The 21,735-nt window shown below is 34.8% G+C and overlaps 1 protein-coding gene across 4 annotated transcripts in view; it reads left to right on the top strand.

The window, feature by feature from the left end:
• TBC1D5 (TBC1 domain family member 5) overlaps positions 1-21,735 on the top strand; it is a 543,265-nt gene that overhangs the window by 316,844 nt on the left and 204,686 nt on the right. For 2 of the 4 annotated variants that reach the window (XM_080807878.1, XM_080807879.1), the window contains 4 exons: positions 11,571-11,673; positions 18,773-18,861; positions 20,367-20,417; positions 20,514-20,583. In XM_080807878.1, coding sequence (XP_080664004.1) covers positions 11,571-11,673; positions 18,773-18,861; positions 20,367-20,417; positions 20,514-20,583 — 313 coding nt within the window. Of the gene's footprint in view, positions 1-2,693; positions 2,740-11,570; positions 11,674-18,772; positions 18,862-20,366; positions 20,418-20,513; positions 20,584-21,735 lie in introns of all 4 variants that reach the window. The other 2 variants (XM_080807881.1, XM_080807880.1) reach the window with 2 other exon arrangements.

The following is a 21,735-nucleotide window of genomic DNA, read 5'->3' as shown; positions in this document are numbered from 1 at the left end:
ATATGATATGAATGTCTGCATTTTATTTTTTATCCATAGTGAATTTTTAGATATGGTCTATGCTAAATACTTAATTTTTATTTCCTTCCTCTGCCCTTAAGAGTACCTCTGTGAATTTTTTTTTACAGTATACAAGTCTCATCTGAGTTTTAGTCGAATTTAGTTATTAACTTATATTATAGTAGGCAACTTGAAATTGGACTACTTTGCAAATCTTTCCTATATTAATGATACACAAAAGTAATTTTACAAGGTGAACTTACTGATTTTTAAAATTTTTCTTAAAGTCCGTCTTCTCCAAAGTTCCCATTTAGAGAGAAATAACTGCCAGTCCTCTGGTCCAGCATTGTTTGCCGTATTGTACAAAGTTAAGATGTCCTGAATCCTCCAAGCCCATTTTTTTACTTAAATAAAAAATTCCTTAGGGAAGGAAGATTTTACAAGCAGTTTCAGAGCAGAATTGATTTTGGTTTGTGTTAATGCAGACAATCTGCCCAGTGTTAAAATGTTAAAGAGAAAAAAAAAAAAAAACATACAAGCTGCCATATTCGTGTGATCACACCAAAATAGCAGCTTGTATTTATATTTTCAGTCTCCTCGAGGTGGACTGCAGGCACACATGAATGAGTGGATGTAGTTGGTGTTGTGTTGTGATTTTATTTAATGCAGGCAGAGTACATGCTTGTGCATGCACGACCAGCCCTCACATATGCACTTGTTCACAGCCGGGAAAGCGAAAACGACAACACAAGCCGCTCTCTGAGAGTTGTCGGCAACCTGTGTGTGTGTTTCTTAAATATTAAAGAGGGGAAAAACAGATTTTCAGGAATACAAGAAACAATTCTTGTCAAATGGCCTGTAGTCCTGCCTCATTTGACAACATTTAAGGTAAAAACAAAATATTTTATTATAGTTGCAAGCATATATGTGTGTGTATGTGTGTGTGTGTGTGTGTGTGTGTGTGTGTGTGTGTTTTCCTGTACTTTTTTAACATGTATTTTTCCCATCTCTGTTCCATTTAGGCATGCAAGTTGTGTGTATGTGTGTGTGTGTGTTTTCCTGTACTGTTTTTAACATGTATTTTTCCCTTTTTCCCATCTCTATTCCATTTAGGCATGCAAGTTCTTACTACACATTTACTCCAATTTGTGGAATTTCTTTCAATTTGAAAAAAGTTCTGTAGTAGTTGAGTGAAAATGCAGGTGTGTTTGCTGCGGAACAGACAGTCGTGGTGCTTCGATTGGTTAGCATCCTGAGGCCCCTAATGTTTGGACTTTGGAAGCAGGGCTCCATGTAGCGGCAGCATGGATAGATCACCGTGAGCTGCCGGCCAGAAGAGGTTTTGCTTTTGAGATCCTCCTTGTTTTAAATTAAGCCAGGTTTTTCAGTGCTGTATATAGTTGTGGGGTCACATACTAAAGAAGGTTCAAAAGTAAAGTCTGATGGGTGGTCAAGTAATAGCTCATCCTGAAATATTCCTACCAGGTATAACCTGTTCAGTAGTAGAACAGAATCTTTTCAGAACTTGAGTGCAGATTCGGAACTGAACTACCTTAGTACTTTAAGGGTAAATGCTTTGAATTACTTTAAAGTGTTTTAAGTGTTGAAAAATTGCAAAGTAGAGACTATTTTCAGTTGTGAGAATCTTGCACTTAAAGTGCATGTGTCTATCTCCTTATATATTTTTTCCCTAATTTTTCACCTTTATAGGATGAGTAGAAAGTTTTTTGTTTTTGAGGCAGGGGTGTAGTAGGGTCAAGGGCTTGCTGTTTAAGGATGTTGGAGAACTAGATAGAAGCTTTGATGAAAATGTCTATTAGATGGTGACACATCCCACCTCTTGAAACTCCACCCCCACCTGCCCTTTCTCCGCTGTGCATTCTTTGCTGTTTCCTGTCATCATAACCCTTCTGCTTCATCATCTCCCTTGTAAGGTGATTTCAAACTCCCATCTTCCATGTTAGGCCTCTTGGAGATTTTCTGCTATCCTCTTGGGCTGGATTCTATTGTCATCACATCAGATTTCTACTTTTTTTTTTTTTTAAGCTTTTTAAAATCAGTGTTCACCTTCAGTTTGTGGCCTGTGAAAACTGTATTGCTCTTTTCTTTATTAATTGGAGAAACAGTGACAGCAGAACTCTGCCCAGCTTTTCTTCTGCTTCACCTTCCCACTTCCAGTCCCTGAGTCCATAGATTTCACTTTTATTTTTCATTGGTTTGTTTGTAGGTTTGTGGATTTATTGACTCATCCAACAAATACTACTTGAGAAATTACTATGTGCTAGCTACTGCCATGGAAATTGAAGGTCCTGATAAGGAAAATAGTGCCTGTTTTACTCTTTTATAGATCATGTAGATTTTATTGTAATTATCTCCTTTTAATATATCTGTAAAATGTCTGTTTTCTCTCTTAGATTTTCTTGAGTGCTTAGTTCTTGTATCTGCCACCCATAATAGACACTTGTGTTATTGGTAGTCATCTAACTACATCTCTCTATTTTGCAAACCTGCAGAGTTGAAACTAAAAAAGAATATGAAAAGAAAATATTATTTGTTAATGGCCAAAATGGAAATAATGCCTGGGACTCCTAATCTTTCCACAACTCTGTAATATTTTATGTTAATGTTGTTTGCCTAGACTTAACACTTTTCAGTTCAAGAAATAACAAGTGAATAATACCTTTTGTATGCAGAGCACTCTGTGGAGCGAACAGGAGATGGAAATGTCGGTGAGTTATTGTAAGTCTTACTCAGAAAGAGATTAAATAAATATGGTTTGTGCCCTCTAGGCTGATAATACTCTAATGCCGAGTTTCTCAACCTGGGAGCATTGACATCTTGGACCCATTCTTTGTTGTGCGAGGCTGTCATGTGCTGTGTAGGCTGTGCGGCACCATCCCTGGCCTCTGACTGCTAAAGGCTCTGTGAGGCGTGCTTTTCAATTGTCACAGGGCATTGGGGCATCTTGACTGACACAGGGTTCTCTGAGGCACCACTGTAGAGCCTTCTGAGATCTTAACGAAAGATTTTACACTCACTTCCTTGGTTTCATCTTTAGACTTTTTTTTTTTTAATTGTGTTTTAGATTTGATGTTTGCCCACAAGCACTTTCGTAATAATGTTAGCATCATTTGCTGAATAGAGAAGCTGAGAATGAGAAGTTTTATTTTCAAAGTCCTAGAACCTTTACATTTAGCAGTTCTTCCTTTTGCTTCTCTCCTCTCTCATTCTACTATAAGTACAAGAATAACTCAGCACCTTTAACACTCTGCCTGGATAGCTCCTTAGCTAGGTCACCCAGCTTATGTGGTACATTTTCTATTTTCTGTATAACTAGAGGCTGCCATGTTGCCGCTATGTTATAAGGAAGCTTCTTCCTCCATTTTTCCTATAATGTTTTCCTTATTTTCATTTAAACCCTCACTGGCTGCCTCCTCATAGTCTGTCTTTTGCCAGCAGCCTTTTACATGTGCATTAATACTTCTCTGGTGCTGTATACAAGGTCCTTCCAGCTTCTGCCCAGTCCCATAGACACTCCTACCATGTATTTTGTGGTTTTTTAATAACACCCCAGATTCAGGTACTTAAGGCTGTGTTAGTTATCTGTAATTGCATAATAAGTTGACCAAAACCTAGTGACTTGGAACAATAATCATTTATTTCATAGTTGCTGCATATCAGCAGTTGGAGAGCAGCTTAGCCAAAAGGTTCTGGCTTAGGAGTCTCATGAGATTGCAGTCAGATATCAATTGGAGCTGCAGTCATCTGGAGGCTTGACTAGGACTAGAGGATCCATATTGGTTCCTCTCCACGTACATCTCTCTGTGGGGCTGCTTACGTGTCTTTCTCCTGAGACTACTCCCAGAGCAAGCAATCCAAGAGAGGAGTATATTCTTAAGAATTTGCACATGTATTTTTAAAACCACCACCATCCACAGGTAACTTCCCAAGCCTCCTGGATGACCTTTTCTCTTCCGTCCAGCTGAAAGGAAAAATGTGTATGGGGCCTTGCTGAAAGGAAATATGTGTATGGGGCCTTGCTGAAGTGGAGGTGGGGGTTGAATTTTGTGGTCATACATCACTTCCACTCTCATTTCATTGGCTAGCACTTGGTCACGTGTTACAGCTCACTGAGAAAGAAGCTGAGAAATTAAATCCAGCTGTGTGCCTGCAAAGACGAGAAAGCGTATTTGGTTGAATAGGGACAGTGGTGAAATCAACCAAAATAGGGAGCACAGGAAGAAAAAGTCTGCCTGCTTTCATTCTATATGAAATTGCTTCTCTTGATGGTTTTTGCTTGATTTTCCACTTTTTCTTTGATAAAACAATAAACCAGAAGAAGGTATTATCATTATTTTGGTGTTTAATAGTATTCTAGGGAGTTTCCATCAGCTCATTTTAAATTTTGGATGAATGCTTGTTTTGAAATTCTGTTTTTGAAGTATGAGCATAACATCAGTTATTGTTCCTACAAGTCCTTCTGTGCTTCTCTGTCCTACTGCATGATTATAAACCTTCACCAAGGGCTTTATTTTCCCCCCTGGGACATCTTATTGAATACTTGCATCTTCAGTAATTCATCTGGGCCCAATGCTTTGTCTGTTTTAATACTTCTAATTACCTAATTATGTACTATAATGCAGTGACAAAGCCCTTTATCATTTCACTCTTTTCTTAACCCTTTTTTTGCTTAGGATTTTTTTTTTTATTTTTAAAATTTTTTTGGTCTCTTTGTTGTCTGAGGAACTCTTCATTATAGATGACCCCCAAATTTGCCTCGCTTCTCTTAATTGTCTGTTTGTATTATCACAGATCACTGCCATGTTGAATATCTTTCCATTTAACTTACATCAGGCACCTGGCTATTGGGGCTCTAAAGTTGTTGTGTGGTTTTTCTCCATCCCTTACTTCCTGATTCATTCCAGTATACTGTAGTCACGTGGGCAGATACCCAAAAGGCACATAGAATAGTCTGGTTGTTGTAAACTACTTTTGTGACAAAATTAGTGGCCATTCTGTCATTCATTTAGATGTCTACAACAAGTATCCATGGACAAATGTAATGGAAGTCAAGATTTTTCAAAATTATGCTGGCTTTACTTCAGGATAAGTAAAAATTGATGAAGGGAAATTTTTTTTTTATATATATGTGTTTTAGATAATGAAGGTAAAATGATAGAATTAAGAGCTTTACTATTTACAACCTCTAATGAATTGATAGATGTAGGCAATGATCATCAGTGGTTGCTAGCATCCTAAAAATAAATTAGCTAATATATGCATCTTGATGGAAGTACATAATACCAACTGTGACGGTTACCTATTGCTACATCGTAAACCACCCCAAAGCATAAAACAGCAGCATTTATTTTTGTTGATGAATGTACAACCTGGGCAAGACTGAGGCAGACAGTTTATCTCTGTTCCATGTGGTATTGGCCAACCCTGCTTGAAGGGTGGAGGCTGGAAATCGTGTGAAGCCTTGTTCATTCCCATGTCTGGCTGCTGAAGTTGGCTCTCAGCAGAGACCTTCTCTGCAGCTGGGGACTAGAACACTTCCTATGGCCCTCCCATGTAGCTGCTTGACTGCCTAGCAGCATGATATCTGAGTTCCAAGGATGTGTCCACAGAGAGCCAGATGGAAGTTGTGTCACAACATCACTTTGTGAGAAAATAGTCACTAAGGTCAGCATGCATTCAAATGGAGAGGAGTTAGACTCTTCCACCTTCTCACAGAAGTGTCAAAGAATTTGTAAATGTATACTAAAACTTTCATACCACCCATGAAGAATTTTGTTGAAAATTAAGCTTGAATTTGATGAAGTCTCTAGACCTAACTACCAGTTTATAGGCTGTATAGCAGGAGGAATGTGTTAAATAACAAAATAGAGGAACAATAAGAAAAATTCAGAATGTGGGACGTTTCGACACAATAAATAACCTGGCTTCCTTAACAAATACATCGTAGAGACAGACACAGGGAGGAGAAAAGAGAGGGGAAGAATAAATCTTAAGAGATACATCAACAAATTGTAGCATATGGGCGTTTTTTGGATCTTGAACAAACTGAAAAAAATTAGGGGAATTTGCTCATTGCCTGGATATTTGATTTAATTAATGGATTATTAGTCATAGTGTTAGAATCGTATGTGGTTATGTTTTTAGAGTCCTTTTAGAGATATAGTTGTGACATCAGGTTTGTTTCAAAATACAGAATTGAGGGAGGACTATATATGAATCAAGAACTGATTGGTAATGATATTGGGTGACGGATTTATTGAGTCTACCATGTCTCTTCTTTAGAAATGTTTGAATTTTCCATAATGAAAGTTTTTAAGTCTTGTGATGAAGACTATAACATCTGTGAATTTTGGGTTATTTCAAGATGCAGAACAAAACTCACACACCAAAGTTTTATATCTCTTGGGATTAATTTGCAATATGTAAAATTTGTCTGATTATAAGTTCCTTCACACATCTTGGGAGAGAAACTGCTGTATTTTAAATATTGATCTGTTAACTTGGGACTGAAGTACTACTTTTTTTTCCATCAAGAAAATCAAGAAAAATCTTAGAGTCCCTTGGAGAGCCCTCATTTTTCTGGGTCCCCAGTTTGGGGTGCCCTTGTTCCCCATGGCAAAGCACCTGGCTTCTGACACCTTGCTGGGAGGACCAGAGCCCTGCTGGGTTTGCCTTGGGACCTTGCTGAGCTTCCAAGCCCCTCCTGGCAGGTCAGGAATTGGGATGGTGGTACTCAGTCCCTTTCCCTGATGGTGAGGCCTTTCCTTCTGTGTCTGTCACTGCTCTGGGCTCTCCTGTGCATTCAAACTGCGGTGCTTGTCCATCCCAGGAATGGGGGGCAGAAGAAGGGGGAGGGCTAGGGAAAGAGAACCTGGGGTTTGTACACGGGCTCTGGGATTAAATTCTTTATTCACTGAGAACAGATTTGGGAACACGAAGGGTGTGGGGGCAGGGAGTTTGGAGGGGGAACTAGTTGGAGGGAAGGTAAAGTTCAAGGATGCTCTTGCTTTAATCTCCACATCACTCATCACTTTGTTCTTAAAGAAGTCTAGGATACAGTAAAAATAAGTAAATAAATAAAAAGAAGAAAAAGAAAAATCTTAGACTGTATTGTCTAAATTTCATCATGGAGTACTTAAATATTACTTTCTCTTTGGTATTTATCTATGTCAGAGTTTCAATCTCACTTATTTAGCATTTTCATTTTCTGGCCAAATTTAGAAATTTCTTCTCTTGGGCTTCCATTATCTGATAATAACGAAATTTATCTTTAGGCCCATTTGGTATGAATTTTGTTCCCTTTTATTTGTTATCAGATAATTGTTTTGAATCATAAACTTAACACAGTTTTAACTCAAGTTTTTTTTCTCTACTTTATCTTTATGGAAGTTACTACCATTTCTTTCTTTTTTTTAATGGAAGTGTAGAGTCACTATTGATTTTCAAAATCTTAACAATTATTGAGGCCCGCTTGGGTCTGTATTCTGTGATTTTCATTATTGTTTCAGAAGTAAATTTGCCCCATGCTGTTCAAATTACTTTACCTATCCTCAATCAATACCAGATGGCCTGGGGTTAAAAAATAAAACAAAACAAACAAACAAAAAAAACATGTAATGGATGGCAGGGAAGCTATTTTGAAACAGAAAACATATCATTAAAAACTGATTATTACTGGGGGGCCTGGGTCTTAGTCAGTTGAGCATCAGACTCTTGGTTTCAGCTCTGGTCGTGATCTCAGTGTCGCGGGGGGCCCCAGATCGGGCCCCTCATCCAGCTCTGTGCTAGGCATGGAATCTCCTTGTCCCTTTCCCTGTGCTCCTCCCCCTTTTCTCCACCTCTTTCTCAACTAGGTAAATAAATAAAATCTTTTTTAGAAACCCAAACTGATTATTACAGTTCCTAGAAAAACTACTCACTGTACTTTTCTCCCTTATTTCTGATCTGTATAGATGATACATCTTCTGTTGTGAAGCCTAACAATAAGACAATCAAGTATTTGTTGTGGGAAATATGTTATTATTCAGGTGTATTCATCAACCTCATGATGTAGTTCTTCTTGTTAACTCTGAACTCATGGAATTTTACCTAAATGTGTATGTCTGACTCACTTATAATTGATGAGTGAAGCAGTGGGGAAGTACTGCTGCCCTAACCACCCAGCTATGTGGGGGCAAGTGTGCATCTCTTTGCTTCAGAATCCTTACTTGTGACCTTCTGACTTAGACTGGCTAATCTCCAAAGACTTCTTCAGCTTAAAACTTCTCTGAATGTAAATTCTTTTTCCAGCTTCTTAAATAGTGTAAACTTTTATACCGTTTAAAAAACTTTTCTGTGTCTTTCTGTCTTACTTTATTTAATGCTGTGAAACCAACAGAATTTAGAGAGCAAGTCATACTTTTCTAAAAAAGAGGGTATCATGAAACTTCATAAATTGGCACTTTAGGGTTGTAGAGTAGTGTTGTAGGTAGTGTGCTATTGCGTAGATATGCTATGTCTGCCTAATACACATTTTTAGTTGATTGGGTATTTGCTAAAAGTGGGTAATTTAAATTATCTACCTGCAATTTAATTCTTGTAGCTCTCTTGTTTTTAATCTTGCAAGTGGTTAGTATGCATTTAAATGAAACTATGAATTGGTATGTAATATAATTTACATTTTTAGTAGTTAGGTATTAAACTCTTACTATATAGTTCATGGGTATTTGTTACAAAGTGGATGTTGCAGTTTTTAGTACTTTCTTGCATAATCAGTTCAGATTGCATCAACTACGCAAAATTTGGTTGTGCTGGTGTGCATGGAAAATTTTCAAAGAATAGTTAATGGAGGGGATGTGCAAAATCATTTAAGCCATGTGATCTAAATTATGGGGCAAGAATTCTACTTAAAGACATGGCGAGGATGGTATCTAGACTTATTGTGATGATCATTTCGTGGTATATACAAATATCATATCATTATGTTTTACACCTGAAACTAATATAATGTATGTCAATTATACCTCAATTAAAAAAAAAAGATAAGGCTAGATTTAAGTCATCTAATGAGGAAGAAGGAGAAACAATTTCACTTCTCCGAAGAATTAATCTGTTTTAGTGACTAAAACACTTAAACACTTAGTGACTAAATTTTCCCAAGAAGTTTCTCTTTAGCAATTTAACTGCTTACCTGTCTTTCATCCTGATTACTTTAGTTTGGGATATTTGACTTCTAAGGGCTTTATCAACTTTCTTTTGTCCCAAAGAAGTCATTTAAAAAGTGGTTTTGTTTCTTCCCTGGTTCAGTTCATTTGACATCTTTCTGGAACACCTTTGGCTTCTATGATATAATATTCTTGTTCTGAATCTACTTTCAGGTTAATTTTTCTCTTCTTTGGGAGCTAAGGTCACTTATGCCTACTCACACTCCCTTGCCTGAGTAGAAACTGTCTGGAGGGGTCATCAAATTAAGATTCATGGAGAAATATGAGATCATCTCGCTCAAATCCATGGGTTGTTTATTACTGGCAATCCAAGAAAGAAGTCTCCTTTGCTAGAGATAAAACCAAATATATGTGTTTGGGGACAATTGCACATCCAAGGGAATTTCAAGCGAAAGTCACATGAACAGATGAAGATAAAATAGGCTTCAATTTATTAGAAAAATTAAGACCAGAAACGAGATGCTTCACAAACCACTAGCATAGTTAACCCAGGAACCCAGCCTAAACTGGGAAGAAAGTCATTAACTCTCACAGGGAGCGAGAAAAGGATCAGAATGAAGCATAAAACAGCTGAAGTCTCCAGAACAAGGCAGTTAGCCATTACAATCTGAAGTAAAACAGCCATTTTTGCTCTTTAAAAGACTCATTAAGGAGTATTTTTCTGTTTTGATAATGCCGTGTCCTTCCATGGTTTAGGTACTCTTCCTCTTCAGCCTCCCCAAAGCCACCTAATTCACTTATTTATCCCCTAAAGTACCAATACTCAAAAGACTATTAATGACCTCTGTTCCTGCACATTTACTGCTTGCCAGGCACTGTTCTTGGTGCTTTAACATGATCTCATCTTGATCACAAAATCAGTATTATTCCCTCCACTTAATAGGTGAGGAAGTTAAGCAATCACTTACTTAAGATTATGTAGCTAATTATGCAACATGAATTTGAATGCAGGCTTTTCTCCTCAGGGTTGCGATTTTTTCACTTCACTTCATTATAATGCCATCTTGTTCCTTCCTGTAATCTCTCCTCTTTCAAGGCTTATTCCCACTTAGAGTTACTCAAATATTATTTTCTTTTTTACTTACCTATTCAAAAATGTAGAGTCACTTGGTTGGTTTTTCTTTGTTTGTAGATTCAGCAATTCCGAGCTCTTTCCAGACCTGCCCCACCTGCCTCTCCTGTCTAGTCATCCTGCTTTGGACTGGCAGTACTTCATGGAAGGACTTCCGTTTCTCAGTACTGATTGCTGTACTGTGCCATACACTTGGAGTACTCATTGCCTTCTGTGCCTTCATCTCTCTTTCTGATTTGGTTATCTTTACCACTGATATGCCATCTTCCTCTCCTCCTCTCCTAAAAATTCTTGTTCAAACCCTTTGTGATTGAACCTATTTGACTGTTAACTTCTAGGTGACATTCCTTTTTCCCTTATGTACTCATTTTGTATTAAATTGCTATGTATTTGTTCTTTGGATTGTTAGAATTCTATATTCTTTCATTAGAAACAACTATGTAGGGCTACCTGAGTGGCTCAGTCAGTTAAGTGTCTCTGCCTTCAGCTTCAGACATGATCTCAGGGTCCAGGGAAGCTCCCCTTCCCACTGAGTGGGGAGCCTCCTTCTCCCTCTCCCTCTGCCATTTCCCCCGCGCTCCCTGCCCCATGCTCTCTGGCTCTATCTCTCTGTCAAATAAATAAATGAAATCTTAAAAAAAAAAAAAAAAACAACCCTAAAAACAACAACAACTATGTAATCTCCTTTCAAGTGGATACTGTGCCCTTTTTCTATTTCACATTACCTCAAAGCACCTGGTAGAATTTTTGATCTGGAGAGCGTTTAAGCAATACTGACTAACTTGTTCCATTTGAAGTCAACATTTTAATCAGACAAACTAACAGCATGGTCATGTATAATAATTTAAATCCTAATACTGGCATTAAAAAAAGATAATGATTTCTTCAAAAAGCTGGTGCACCAAAATTACATTCTAGTCCTAAAAACTAAATGGGCTAAAACAAAGTTACCCTGCACCCCAAATATATAGGCTATGATTCATTTTGCTTAAGAACTGTCATATCCACTGTGTGAGGACTTTAAATATATGGAGACATTTGAAATATTTAGGTGTTGAAAGGTATAATTTCCATCTGTGATAGAATAATTTCCCTTTTCTCACCCTTTTTCTCTTACCCTATCAGTCCCACCAGTGGCATAAGCTAGTTGCATGGTAAATACATGCTTGTACTAACACCTAAAAGTAGCCTTTGACACTTCTTAAACATGAGAGTTTGAAGGTAATTCTTAGAATTGTGCTAGTCAGTTTTAATCCTGTGTTTTCTTTCTTCAGGTTTCCTGAAATGCAGTTTTTCCAACAAGAAAATGTGAGAAAAATTCTTACAGATGTTCTTTTCTGTTATGCTAGAGAAAACGAGCAGTTGCTTTATAAACAGGTAATGAAAATATCGTACAGGTGGCATCCATTGACTCAAAATTTTCTATACAGCTTGACAAATGATAGAGCAATAATGTAGCCTTTATTGTATCCAAAGTTGTATCATAATAGTAAAGCAATCAAAGAGCTGCTTGTCAGCTGCATGGTGAGAAAAGTAAGCTCATTGAAGCACATATGCTTCTTCCTTATTATAAGACATTCCACCAAATTGTCTTCTATAAGGCGTTCAATCTTTTCTTTCAACTTTTGGGAGTTTGTTTATAAACAGCATCTTTGAAGCCAATCTAGTAATAAAACTTTTCAGAGTTGTATGTATAAATATTGTTTCTAAATACAGCATTTATAAATATGTGACATGCTGTGTAAAAAATAATCAAGTGTCCTTCTACTCTTTTAAGATTTACTGGTGCTATAACTTCGGAAAGTTCCTCCAAATTTTTTGAAATTTATGATATTCTTTGGTATCCAGATATTCATCCCATTACTAAAGGAAAGAAGATTAAGATTGTTGGATTATGTTTTGCTTTCATTGAAATGTACATTATTTAATATATAAAGAAGTATCTAGGTTTCTACTTAAGCTTATGGTGTTCCAATAAAAATACAAAAGTTGGATTTTTTTAAAAGGTTTTACTTATTTATTTGACTGAGACACAGCAAGAGAGGGAACACAAATGGAAGTTGGAGAGGGAGAAAAGTTGGATATTTTATGTATTTCTCAAAATGTATAGTAAGTGGGAATTTAAATCAAATTAATAAATTCTCTAACAATCAAAAGTTTCAATGTATGTCCAACTGATCACTTTCTACCTTCAGTGTAATAGAACAGAAAACACCTGTTTGGCTAGAGCAGTGTGTGTGTGTGTGTGTATGTATATATATATATATATCTATATATATATATACCTATATATATAAATAGATATATATATATATTTTTTTAAAGTTTATTTAAGTAATCTTACACTCGGCATGGGGATCCAACTCACAACCCTGGAATCAGGAGTCACACACTCTTCTGACTGAGCCACCCAGGCACCCCTAGAGTAATGTATTTAATTTGAAATATACTTGATCAGTTTAAAGATAATAAAGTACTGATGAATCACTGAGCTCTACCTCTGAAACTAATAATACACCGTATGTTAATTAATTGAATTTAAATAAAATTTAAGAAAATAAAGATAATAAGCCAAGTCATATTCCAGTTGTCCTAAATAATGTGTTTGTTTTTATATACATAGAATACCCAAGGGAACTAATTTTATCTTACTTTTTAATACTAGTAATATACCTTCATGTTAGTTACATGGTGATTATCACTTTTAGAATGGAAGATGGAAAAAATATATCCCATTCATAATGACGACCAAAACTTTAAAATGCCTTGAAATAAATATAATAATATAGATGCAAAAGATATGTGAAGAAAACTATAAATGTTATTGAAGGACATAAAGCAAGAGTTGAATAAACAGGAAAGTGGTTGTATGTTTGTAGATGGGAAGGCATGAAATATTACTTCTTCCCAAATTAATATGTAAATGTATTATCATTCCAGTGATAATCAGAGAGAGAGAGATGCATTTTTTGAAAACTGGACATAGTCATTTTAAATTTAGTGCCAAAAAGCTTTACCATAATTTTAATGGAGATAATACAGCTTAGGGGTTAAGAGCACTGGGTCTGGGCTTAAATCTGTTATTTAAATCTCAACTCAAGCATTTGCTAGCTACATAATCCTGGACAATTTACTTACTTAAATTTTCTAAATCTTAGTTTTACTGTCAGTAAGATGAGGGCAATAATAGTATTGACTTTGTAGAGTTAAAAACACATAGTGATCATTAAGAGTTCTTGTTGGTATTTATGGTGGATTTACTATTATTACTAAATATGTTAGAGTTGCTACAGAATGTAAGGCAAGGGGAGAATGGCAAAGGGAGGTATGAAAACTTATGTAAACATTCTGTGATCAAGCTAATATGACATTAGTATGGGAATCAGCATGGATCAGTGGAACAAACTAAGAACAGGTCCAGTTGTATATGAATTCTTAATATGATAAGATAGGATATTTTCCTTTAATGGGAGAAAAGAGTATTGACTTGCCATGTTTGACTTTCCATCTAGGAAAAAGATTAAATTATACCTTTATTGAAGAATAAATTCCAGGTGGCATAAAGATATAAATATGAAAACTGAAATTTTTAAATGAAATATTGTAAAAAATGTGGGGGAATTGTTTATAATCACAGGATTGGGAAGACCTTTCCAAGCCAGATAGACTCTCCAGAAGTCAGATAAAAGGTTCAAAGACCAAAAACAAAGAAACCAAAAAGAAGACTGGGAGAAAGTAAATATCAGTGTAGGACTTTTGGAAGCAAATAACAGAAAATCCCATTCAGAATGACTTGAACTCAAAGGATGTTGTTAACACACTTGGCAAGAAGTCTAGGGGCAAAATGGTTCTGCAGCATTAGTTATTCCAGTACTTCAGACTCCTTTCTGTTTTTCTGTTCTCTCCTCATTGTGTTGGCTTCTGTCATCAAGCTTATCTCTTCGTTGTACCCTTTCTTCTTTCCAATATTTGAAAATACCTCACAGTAAAAGATTTAGTGATAGCGAACCAAGTCAGAATAAAATTATCCCAAGTTACACATTCTTCTTTAGAGAAAGAAAAAAGTCGATTAAGGAAGTGTTATAATAATGGAAACAAATTCCACAGACAAGGAATAAAAACATAATAACTGCACTCAAACATTAGTGATGTGTGTGGGCCTCTGCATTTGTAAGAAAGACTAGACAGGAATAGGGAAGGTCAGATTCTTAATAATTTAGACAAAGTCAATTACTGAATAAGAAAGTATCATTAACATACTCTTGGGAGTCCCTTAATAAGACTTAATTACTCCCTGTACATGTTTAAAATCCTATAGATTCTTTACATAGAAATAATACCTTGCTAAAGAAGGACTGAATATTTAGCCAGATCAAATTTAAGAAAAAAACCTTGAGTTTCATCACAAGCTGTTAAAGCTATTATTTTGTACTAGGTGACACCCCGTTTAACATCGACCATATTGTTAATAGTTATGGGATTTTATTGAATTAATGAGACTGTTATCATGTAGTAGAATGTCTTGCTGAGTTAATTGAAACTGCAGAGATTATATAAATGGTATTAATGAACTTTGACTGCCTGATGCCTCAGCTTTAATAAAGACTGCTTGGTGGGCTAAATGAACACAGGCAGATAAAAGAACAGGTTCAATTTTGTGAGCCTACAGGCTGTTGATGAAGAAAACTTCGTTACCTTTATTTTCAACTGGCATGAGTTTGGAGTGCAGTGACTACTAACGATCCAGCAGGGATAAAGGCTTTAAGCAAGCAGAAATGCTGATGGTGTAGATGCAAGCAAAATACACATTTTGGGAACCAATAAGTATACTGGCAATCTATTATGCTTTATTTTGCTTTGTTGAATTTACAGCATATTGAATTTATGATCATTCTTTCTAAATGGTTCTCTTTTCCTATAAAGATGTTCATACACTTGCCATTTGTAATTATTAATCAGGTTTTGCTAGTCTAGAATTAAGAGTCAAACTAACAATCTCTTCCAAGTCTAATTGAGAAAATGTCTCCAGTTTAGTTGGAAGTCAACAGTGAATTTGTAAAAAAGGTTGTCTTAATGATATTCAGGGGACTCTTAATTTTCATTATATAAAGAGCACCCTTATTTATTGATTTGAAATATTTAATGTTATTCTACTTCATTTTTTCATATTGTAGTTCAGCATTTACCAATACATTGCTATATGGAGAGGTAGATATTTAATCAGTCACCATGGAGTGAGTGAGTACCTTCTATGTGCTGAACCTGTAGTAGGAACTGGATTTTTTTTTTATCTACAAATAAACACATATCACAGTTTCTAATTCTAAAAACTTATCACAGTTTCTAGTCACTTCCGTGCTCATTTTATTGTGTGTCTTGTTCTCTAGAATGCAAGCTCCATAATGGTTAGAAACTTGTTCACTTCATTCACTCTTGTGTTCTCAGCATTATCATAGGTAGTTAATAATTTTTGACATAGGAACTTGAAGATGAGTGATGCATGAGCAAATGAGAATCTGGAGAGAATAGGATTGCAGAAACTAGAGGGAAGAGAAATTTAAAGAGGATGGGAAGATGCATTTAGGCAAGAACTGATTCTTATTAAAGCAGCCATTAGTCAGAAAATTATATAGAGGGGGAAAAGACCCAATCAGAAGATCACCGCCGCAGCAACAGCAAAAACCTAGTAAAAACTTAGCAGTTTGCAAACTCTTGGGTTGGAAAATCTGTTATTTTTTAAACTATCTATTTTCTTCAAGTTAACTTTAATGCAGTGCCAATAAAATTGCAGTATTTTGTTTAGCCTTTTATTTAAATGACACTAAAGTTTACCTTCTAATTAAATTAGGACAGGCAAGATAATTTTGAGAAAAAGAATAGAAAATATGGAAGAATAGAATATTTTACAGTTGAAGTCATTAAAGTAGTAAAGTTCTTGTTAAGAATGTACAAACTAAATATTGCATGGAGCCCTGGGTGTTATATGTAAACAGTGAATCTTGGAACACTACATCAAAAACTAATGATGTGCTGTATGGTGACTAACATAACATAATAAAAAAATAATTAATTAATTTTAAAAAGAATGTACAAACCAATGGAATACCAATAAAAGTCAAGAAAAAACGAGCACTAACTATTCAGTATATGGTAAAGACAACATCTCAAAACTCTTAGGAGAAGATGGATTATTCAATAATTAGTTGAACTCTTTTGCAGAGAGAAATACAAGTTTATTCTTCAGGACAAAACTAAATGCCAGATCAGTTAAGAATTAGCTGTAATAAAGAAAACTATGTACTCACCTAATCTCCATATAAGGAAGGCCTTTTCAGGCATGAAAATAGAACAAGAAGCCATGAAGGATGATGTATTGATCTGATAGTTTTAAAGTATGGAGCTTCATGATGACATTAGGATCTCACAATTAAAAAACAAATGATAAACGTGGGAAGGTATAACAAAAATGACTACAGGTTAATATCCTGAATTGGTGAAGAACTGTAACAAATTATCAGGAAAAAGGGAACTCTTCATTAGGAGAAAATGGGCAATTCATTAACTGATAATGACCAATAAAATTTTTTGTCAGTCTCACTAGCATTTAAATAGGGTAAAATAACTGTTTGACTATGAATTTTATAGGATTTCAAAAAACAAAAACAAAACAGTACAAGTTAAGATGTGTGAAGTGGCAATTTTTATGCCCTAAAGTGAGGGAATTCTTTCTGAAGCGCAGCTTAATTGTATATATAAGAAACTTTAACAGTTTCTTTACTCATTGACCCAGAAATTCTGCTTCTAGGGACTTTATCCAGAGGAAGTCATAGGAAAAGGCAAAAAGATTACCACACAGATATCTAATTTTTAATTTAGTTTTTAATATTTCTTTCTTTTGGTCAGCCTGGCCTTCCTTCCTTTCCCTCCCATTTCTTCCTTCGTTTCTCCTTGTCTTTTTTTTTTTTTCTTTTCTGTATCTATAGTAATTCTTACAGCAGTTTGCCATTACTTTGATCATTAAATTATGGCACTTGGTTTTTGGAATAATTAGAGATTATTCCAGGAGAATAAATACCTCATGATGATTTTAAAGCATACTTAGCACTTAATTCCATTTTTTTCTGTGTCTCTACCGTGTTCCTCTAAGGGATAGTCAAATAGTCCTCTTGAAGTTTGTTTAGTAAGAAAATGGTTACTTAAAAGACTGAAGTGGTGTGTGGTAATTTGTCTTAATCACCAGAAAGCTGTCGGTGTGTCACAAATTATTTTATACAAACGTCAGTGAGTCCTAATTCAAGTCTAGAGCTAACTTACAAATGAACTCTGATAGAGTTTACTTTGATATTATTTTGTGATGATCACTAGCTTTTAAGAATGGCATGGTACTTCTAGAATGTACAGAAAGTTGTGTGTCTGCCCTTCCATCATGGGAAGTCACTACTTCCACCCATGAAACTCTGTCTTGTCTTTGCTTCCATATTTTTTTATTTCTTATTAAGGTGGTATTTTGTATTATTTTTTTTAAATTAAAGATCATCCATAGTTATTAAGCAAAAGGAAAATATAATTTACTTTAAGAGGCAGAAAAGATTATAATCTATTTTTAACTTGCTAAAGCATGTTTTCTGATGCTTAAGGGGGAAAAATCTTGTAGTTAACAAGGCAGATTACTAATGTAGAATGCCTTATTCTCTACAATAATGGATAAATAATGAATTTTTATAATATTTTTTTAGAGACAACTTAGTAACCAATGTAGCTTTTTGCTTCTGTGCTTACTTGTGTAATCCACAGGTGAGCACCAATATAAGGAAAAAATATATAATTGGTGAATTCACTAAATAAATTTAACAGTAACCTTATAGTTGAAGTAGACAGGAAAAAAAAAACAACTATGGTAGTTTTCAGATTAAAGATGTTGAAATCATACTTTGAAAACTTTGTTTGCTGTTATACCTGCTAAAGATTGTTTCTTTTATTATCCAACATTTCCAGCTAGCTGACTTCAGCTCTTCCTAAATCTACAGACATCCTAATTTTGAGCCATTATGTAATGAAAACATTGGATGTAATTTCCTTAGGTCTACAGTTCTTAGTTGCCCTTCTTACTGCAGATCTTTACACTGTAGCTCATGATTATAATTTGCATAAATGAAATTCATATTTATGAGTACAGATCGTGAAGCAACTGACAGGTGCAAGGTTGTCTACCATGCCAATTTATTGTTTGTTGTGTCATTTAAAAGAGAACTGCTCTCCATGTTTTAAAGAAGAATTTGTGCTGTGGTTGAATTGGAATCAAATTCTAAAAGTAAATAAAATCTCATTTTGTAGCTTTTCATTTTATGCATTTCAATGAAATATGGAAATGTTGGTGGTGAAGATCAGTTAAAGAAGCATTTAACTGAGCCTATTCTGTCCACTGGTGGACCCTCAGCATCCTCCCCCTCTCATTTCTCCTGCTCTTATGTTTCAGGGAATGCACGAGCTGTTAGCGCCTATTGTCTTTATCCTCCACTGTGACCACCAAGCTTTTCTTCATGCCAGTGAGTCTGCCCAACCAAGGCAAGTTTTTAATTTGAGCTCCTTCTCTTTTTTTCAGCCTTGCTGTAATCATTTTAAGCTCAGAATCTTTTATATTGAAGGTACTTTAGTAAATTATAAACATTTGGTTGTGTTTCATGTGGCTGATTGTTAATTCCACATAATAGTTGTAGTCCTTGTTCAGCTATGGGACAAATTTGGAATCATAAATGTCTTTGAAAATCTTAGATCTGTGCCAAAGGAAGGTATATAACTAATGGATCAAGAAGAGGAAATTTTTGTTAAAATGGCAAAATGCTAATGACTGATGATATTCATATATACCATCCTCTAATGATTCTTTCACCATTGGCTGTATGAAAACGTTGTCTGTGAGATCCTTTCTCCCCACGAGGTTTCACTGAGTTCAGGTCATGAACCCCCGTCTGTAAATAAACAAAAATAACTTGTCAGATTTTTGAGATACATTAATTTATTCTTTACAGCAAGTAACTTTAGTAATTATATTTAACTTAGGTTAATTTTTAGAATTTATTTCTACTTTAGATGCAGTAACTGAGGGCCCAGAGAGGCAGCTAGCCAGTATCTTGGGGCTAGAGACTGTGAGATGATAAAACTTTGTCAAAAGTATTTCATAGGTTAACCCTTCTGTGTGCAGAACATAAAAAATTAACACATAACATTTTATGTATTTATCTCTACAATTATTATCAAATATAGCCATCCATTTTGCTGAGCATAAATTAGAGCCTTTGTTAAATTAACCTTTGTTTACTATATTATAGATTAGTATTTTCTAGTTTCTCTTGAGTTTCTCTAATTATACAAATATGAGTTTGTGCATCTGACTAGAGTAACCATATCTTAATAACCTTTTCGTCAGTTATTCTAAAGTATGGTAAGGATGAAGTTAGTCTTGGGATCCTGTTTTCATGCCAGTTTTATCTTTTTAAAAGCATGTGTGTACAATATGCCTCACAGGAAAGTATAGATAATCGAAATTGCTTTTAAATAAGTTGGACATGCTGGTTTGGCAGTTTCAAGCCATTGAAAGGTAAAAGCAACACTAAAATAGATTTGAAAGAGGTATTATCACTAATTAATGGATGTTAAAATATAATAAAAATATATGCCATTGAAAGAAAATAATATTCTGATAGGATATATTTGACCAGTAAATAAGTGTTTTGTTTTGTTTTGTTTTGGAAAACAAGTGACAGATTGTGGCGTAATCAATTTTTTCTAGATCAGGCACATTCAAGGAATATATTATCACATTTTGTAGTGGTTATTTGGAGTAATTAGATAGTTCATTGTGGTACAGACAAGGCAACTAATTTGTTTTTGATCTTTATAGAAAGAAAAGATTTCATTTATTAATGATATTGCTTTTTTTATTTAGAAGGGATGATTTTTCATTTGCACACTGTATGAAAGTTGGCTTATGAGTATGGAATAAGGCAACTTCTGTGTTCTCTTCTACGAAAAAATTATACATTTTGATTTTTTGTATTGCTTTTTTTAAGTGAGGAAATGAAAACTCTTTTGAACCCTGAGTATCTGGAACATGATGCCTAGTAAGTACAAAAACTTTATATTATTCTAATTTTTTATACCATCTCTACTTCAGTGAGGGTTTAACGTTAGTACTGTATTATTTTTCTAATTTTTAGTGCAATGTTCTCACAGCTTATGGAAACTGCTGAACCTTGGTTTTCTACTTTTGAGCATGATGGTCAAAAGGTAAGTGTTACAGTACAGATCTTTTCAATATATTTGAGGGAACAAATGATTTTAATAAGTAGGAACATCTAATTATTGCTATTGAAAAACCCCCAAATTTAAAAATCTATGAATAAGATTGAATTGGGGATCTAAGCCATATTGCTAATAATATTGGCAGGTATATAAAGGTAAAATAAACAATTTCATGTAAATGGGAATTTTACTTTATATGTATATTATCTGTGCAGTAGAGCTTCTGACTTGAAAAATTATTACAAATTTTGAGTGACAAGTACATTTATCTGCCTGATCTGTTGCTACACATGTGAGATGATAGACATTTTGTTACTGAAGTGCATAGACAAACTCTGTATGAAATAGGCTATCTTATTTTTACTAATACATCACTAATGAATTTACACATTTAGCTTCAATACCATCATTTATCATTTACTCTCTCTTACTCTTTTTAACTGTAATTTTTATTATGTGTTATAATTGATATGCCATACCATTCACCTTTAAAGTGTACAATTTAGTAGTTTTTAGTATATTCACAAGATTATGCAGATGTCCCTATTATCTGATTTAAAAATATTTTCATCACCCCAAAAGGAAATCTCATACTCATTAGCTGTCACTCTGCATTCCCTCCATTTCCCAGAGTTGCTGGCATCACTAGTGTACTTCTGCTTTCTATGAACATGCCTATTCGGAACATTTCCTATGAATGGAACCATATAATATGTTGCCTTCTGTGATTGATTCCTTTCACTTAGCATGATGTTTTTGGTGTTCATTCCCATTGTAGCATGCATCAGTACCTCACTCCTTTTCATGACCAAATAATATTTCACCGTGTGGATATACCACGTTTTGTTTATCCATACATCAGTTGATGGACATTTGGGTTTTTTCACTTTTTGGTTATTAAGAATAATGTTGCTGTGAACATTTGGGTACAAACTTCATGTCTACGTATGTTTTCAATGCTCTTGGCATTTCTCTAGGCGTGGAATTGCTGAGTTAACTGACATTTTAAACAAACATATATGCTAACTTAGAGATCATTATGGTGTTTTCATTATTATTACACAATATTAGAAAAATTGCCAATTATTCTGGCAAGGGATGTCATTAAGAGTTTTGGTATATTTTTTCTATATGATT

Source organism: Martes martes, assembly GCF_963455335.1.
Source record: "Martes martes genome assembly, chromosome: 1".
NCBI classification, from domain to species: domain Eukaryota; kingdom Metazoa; phylum Chordata; class Mammalia; order Carnivora; family Mustelidae; genus Martes; species Martes martes.
Note: the sequence above shows the minus strand (reverse complement) of the source record. Positions and strands in the feature narration are given on the sequence as shown.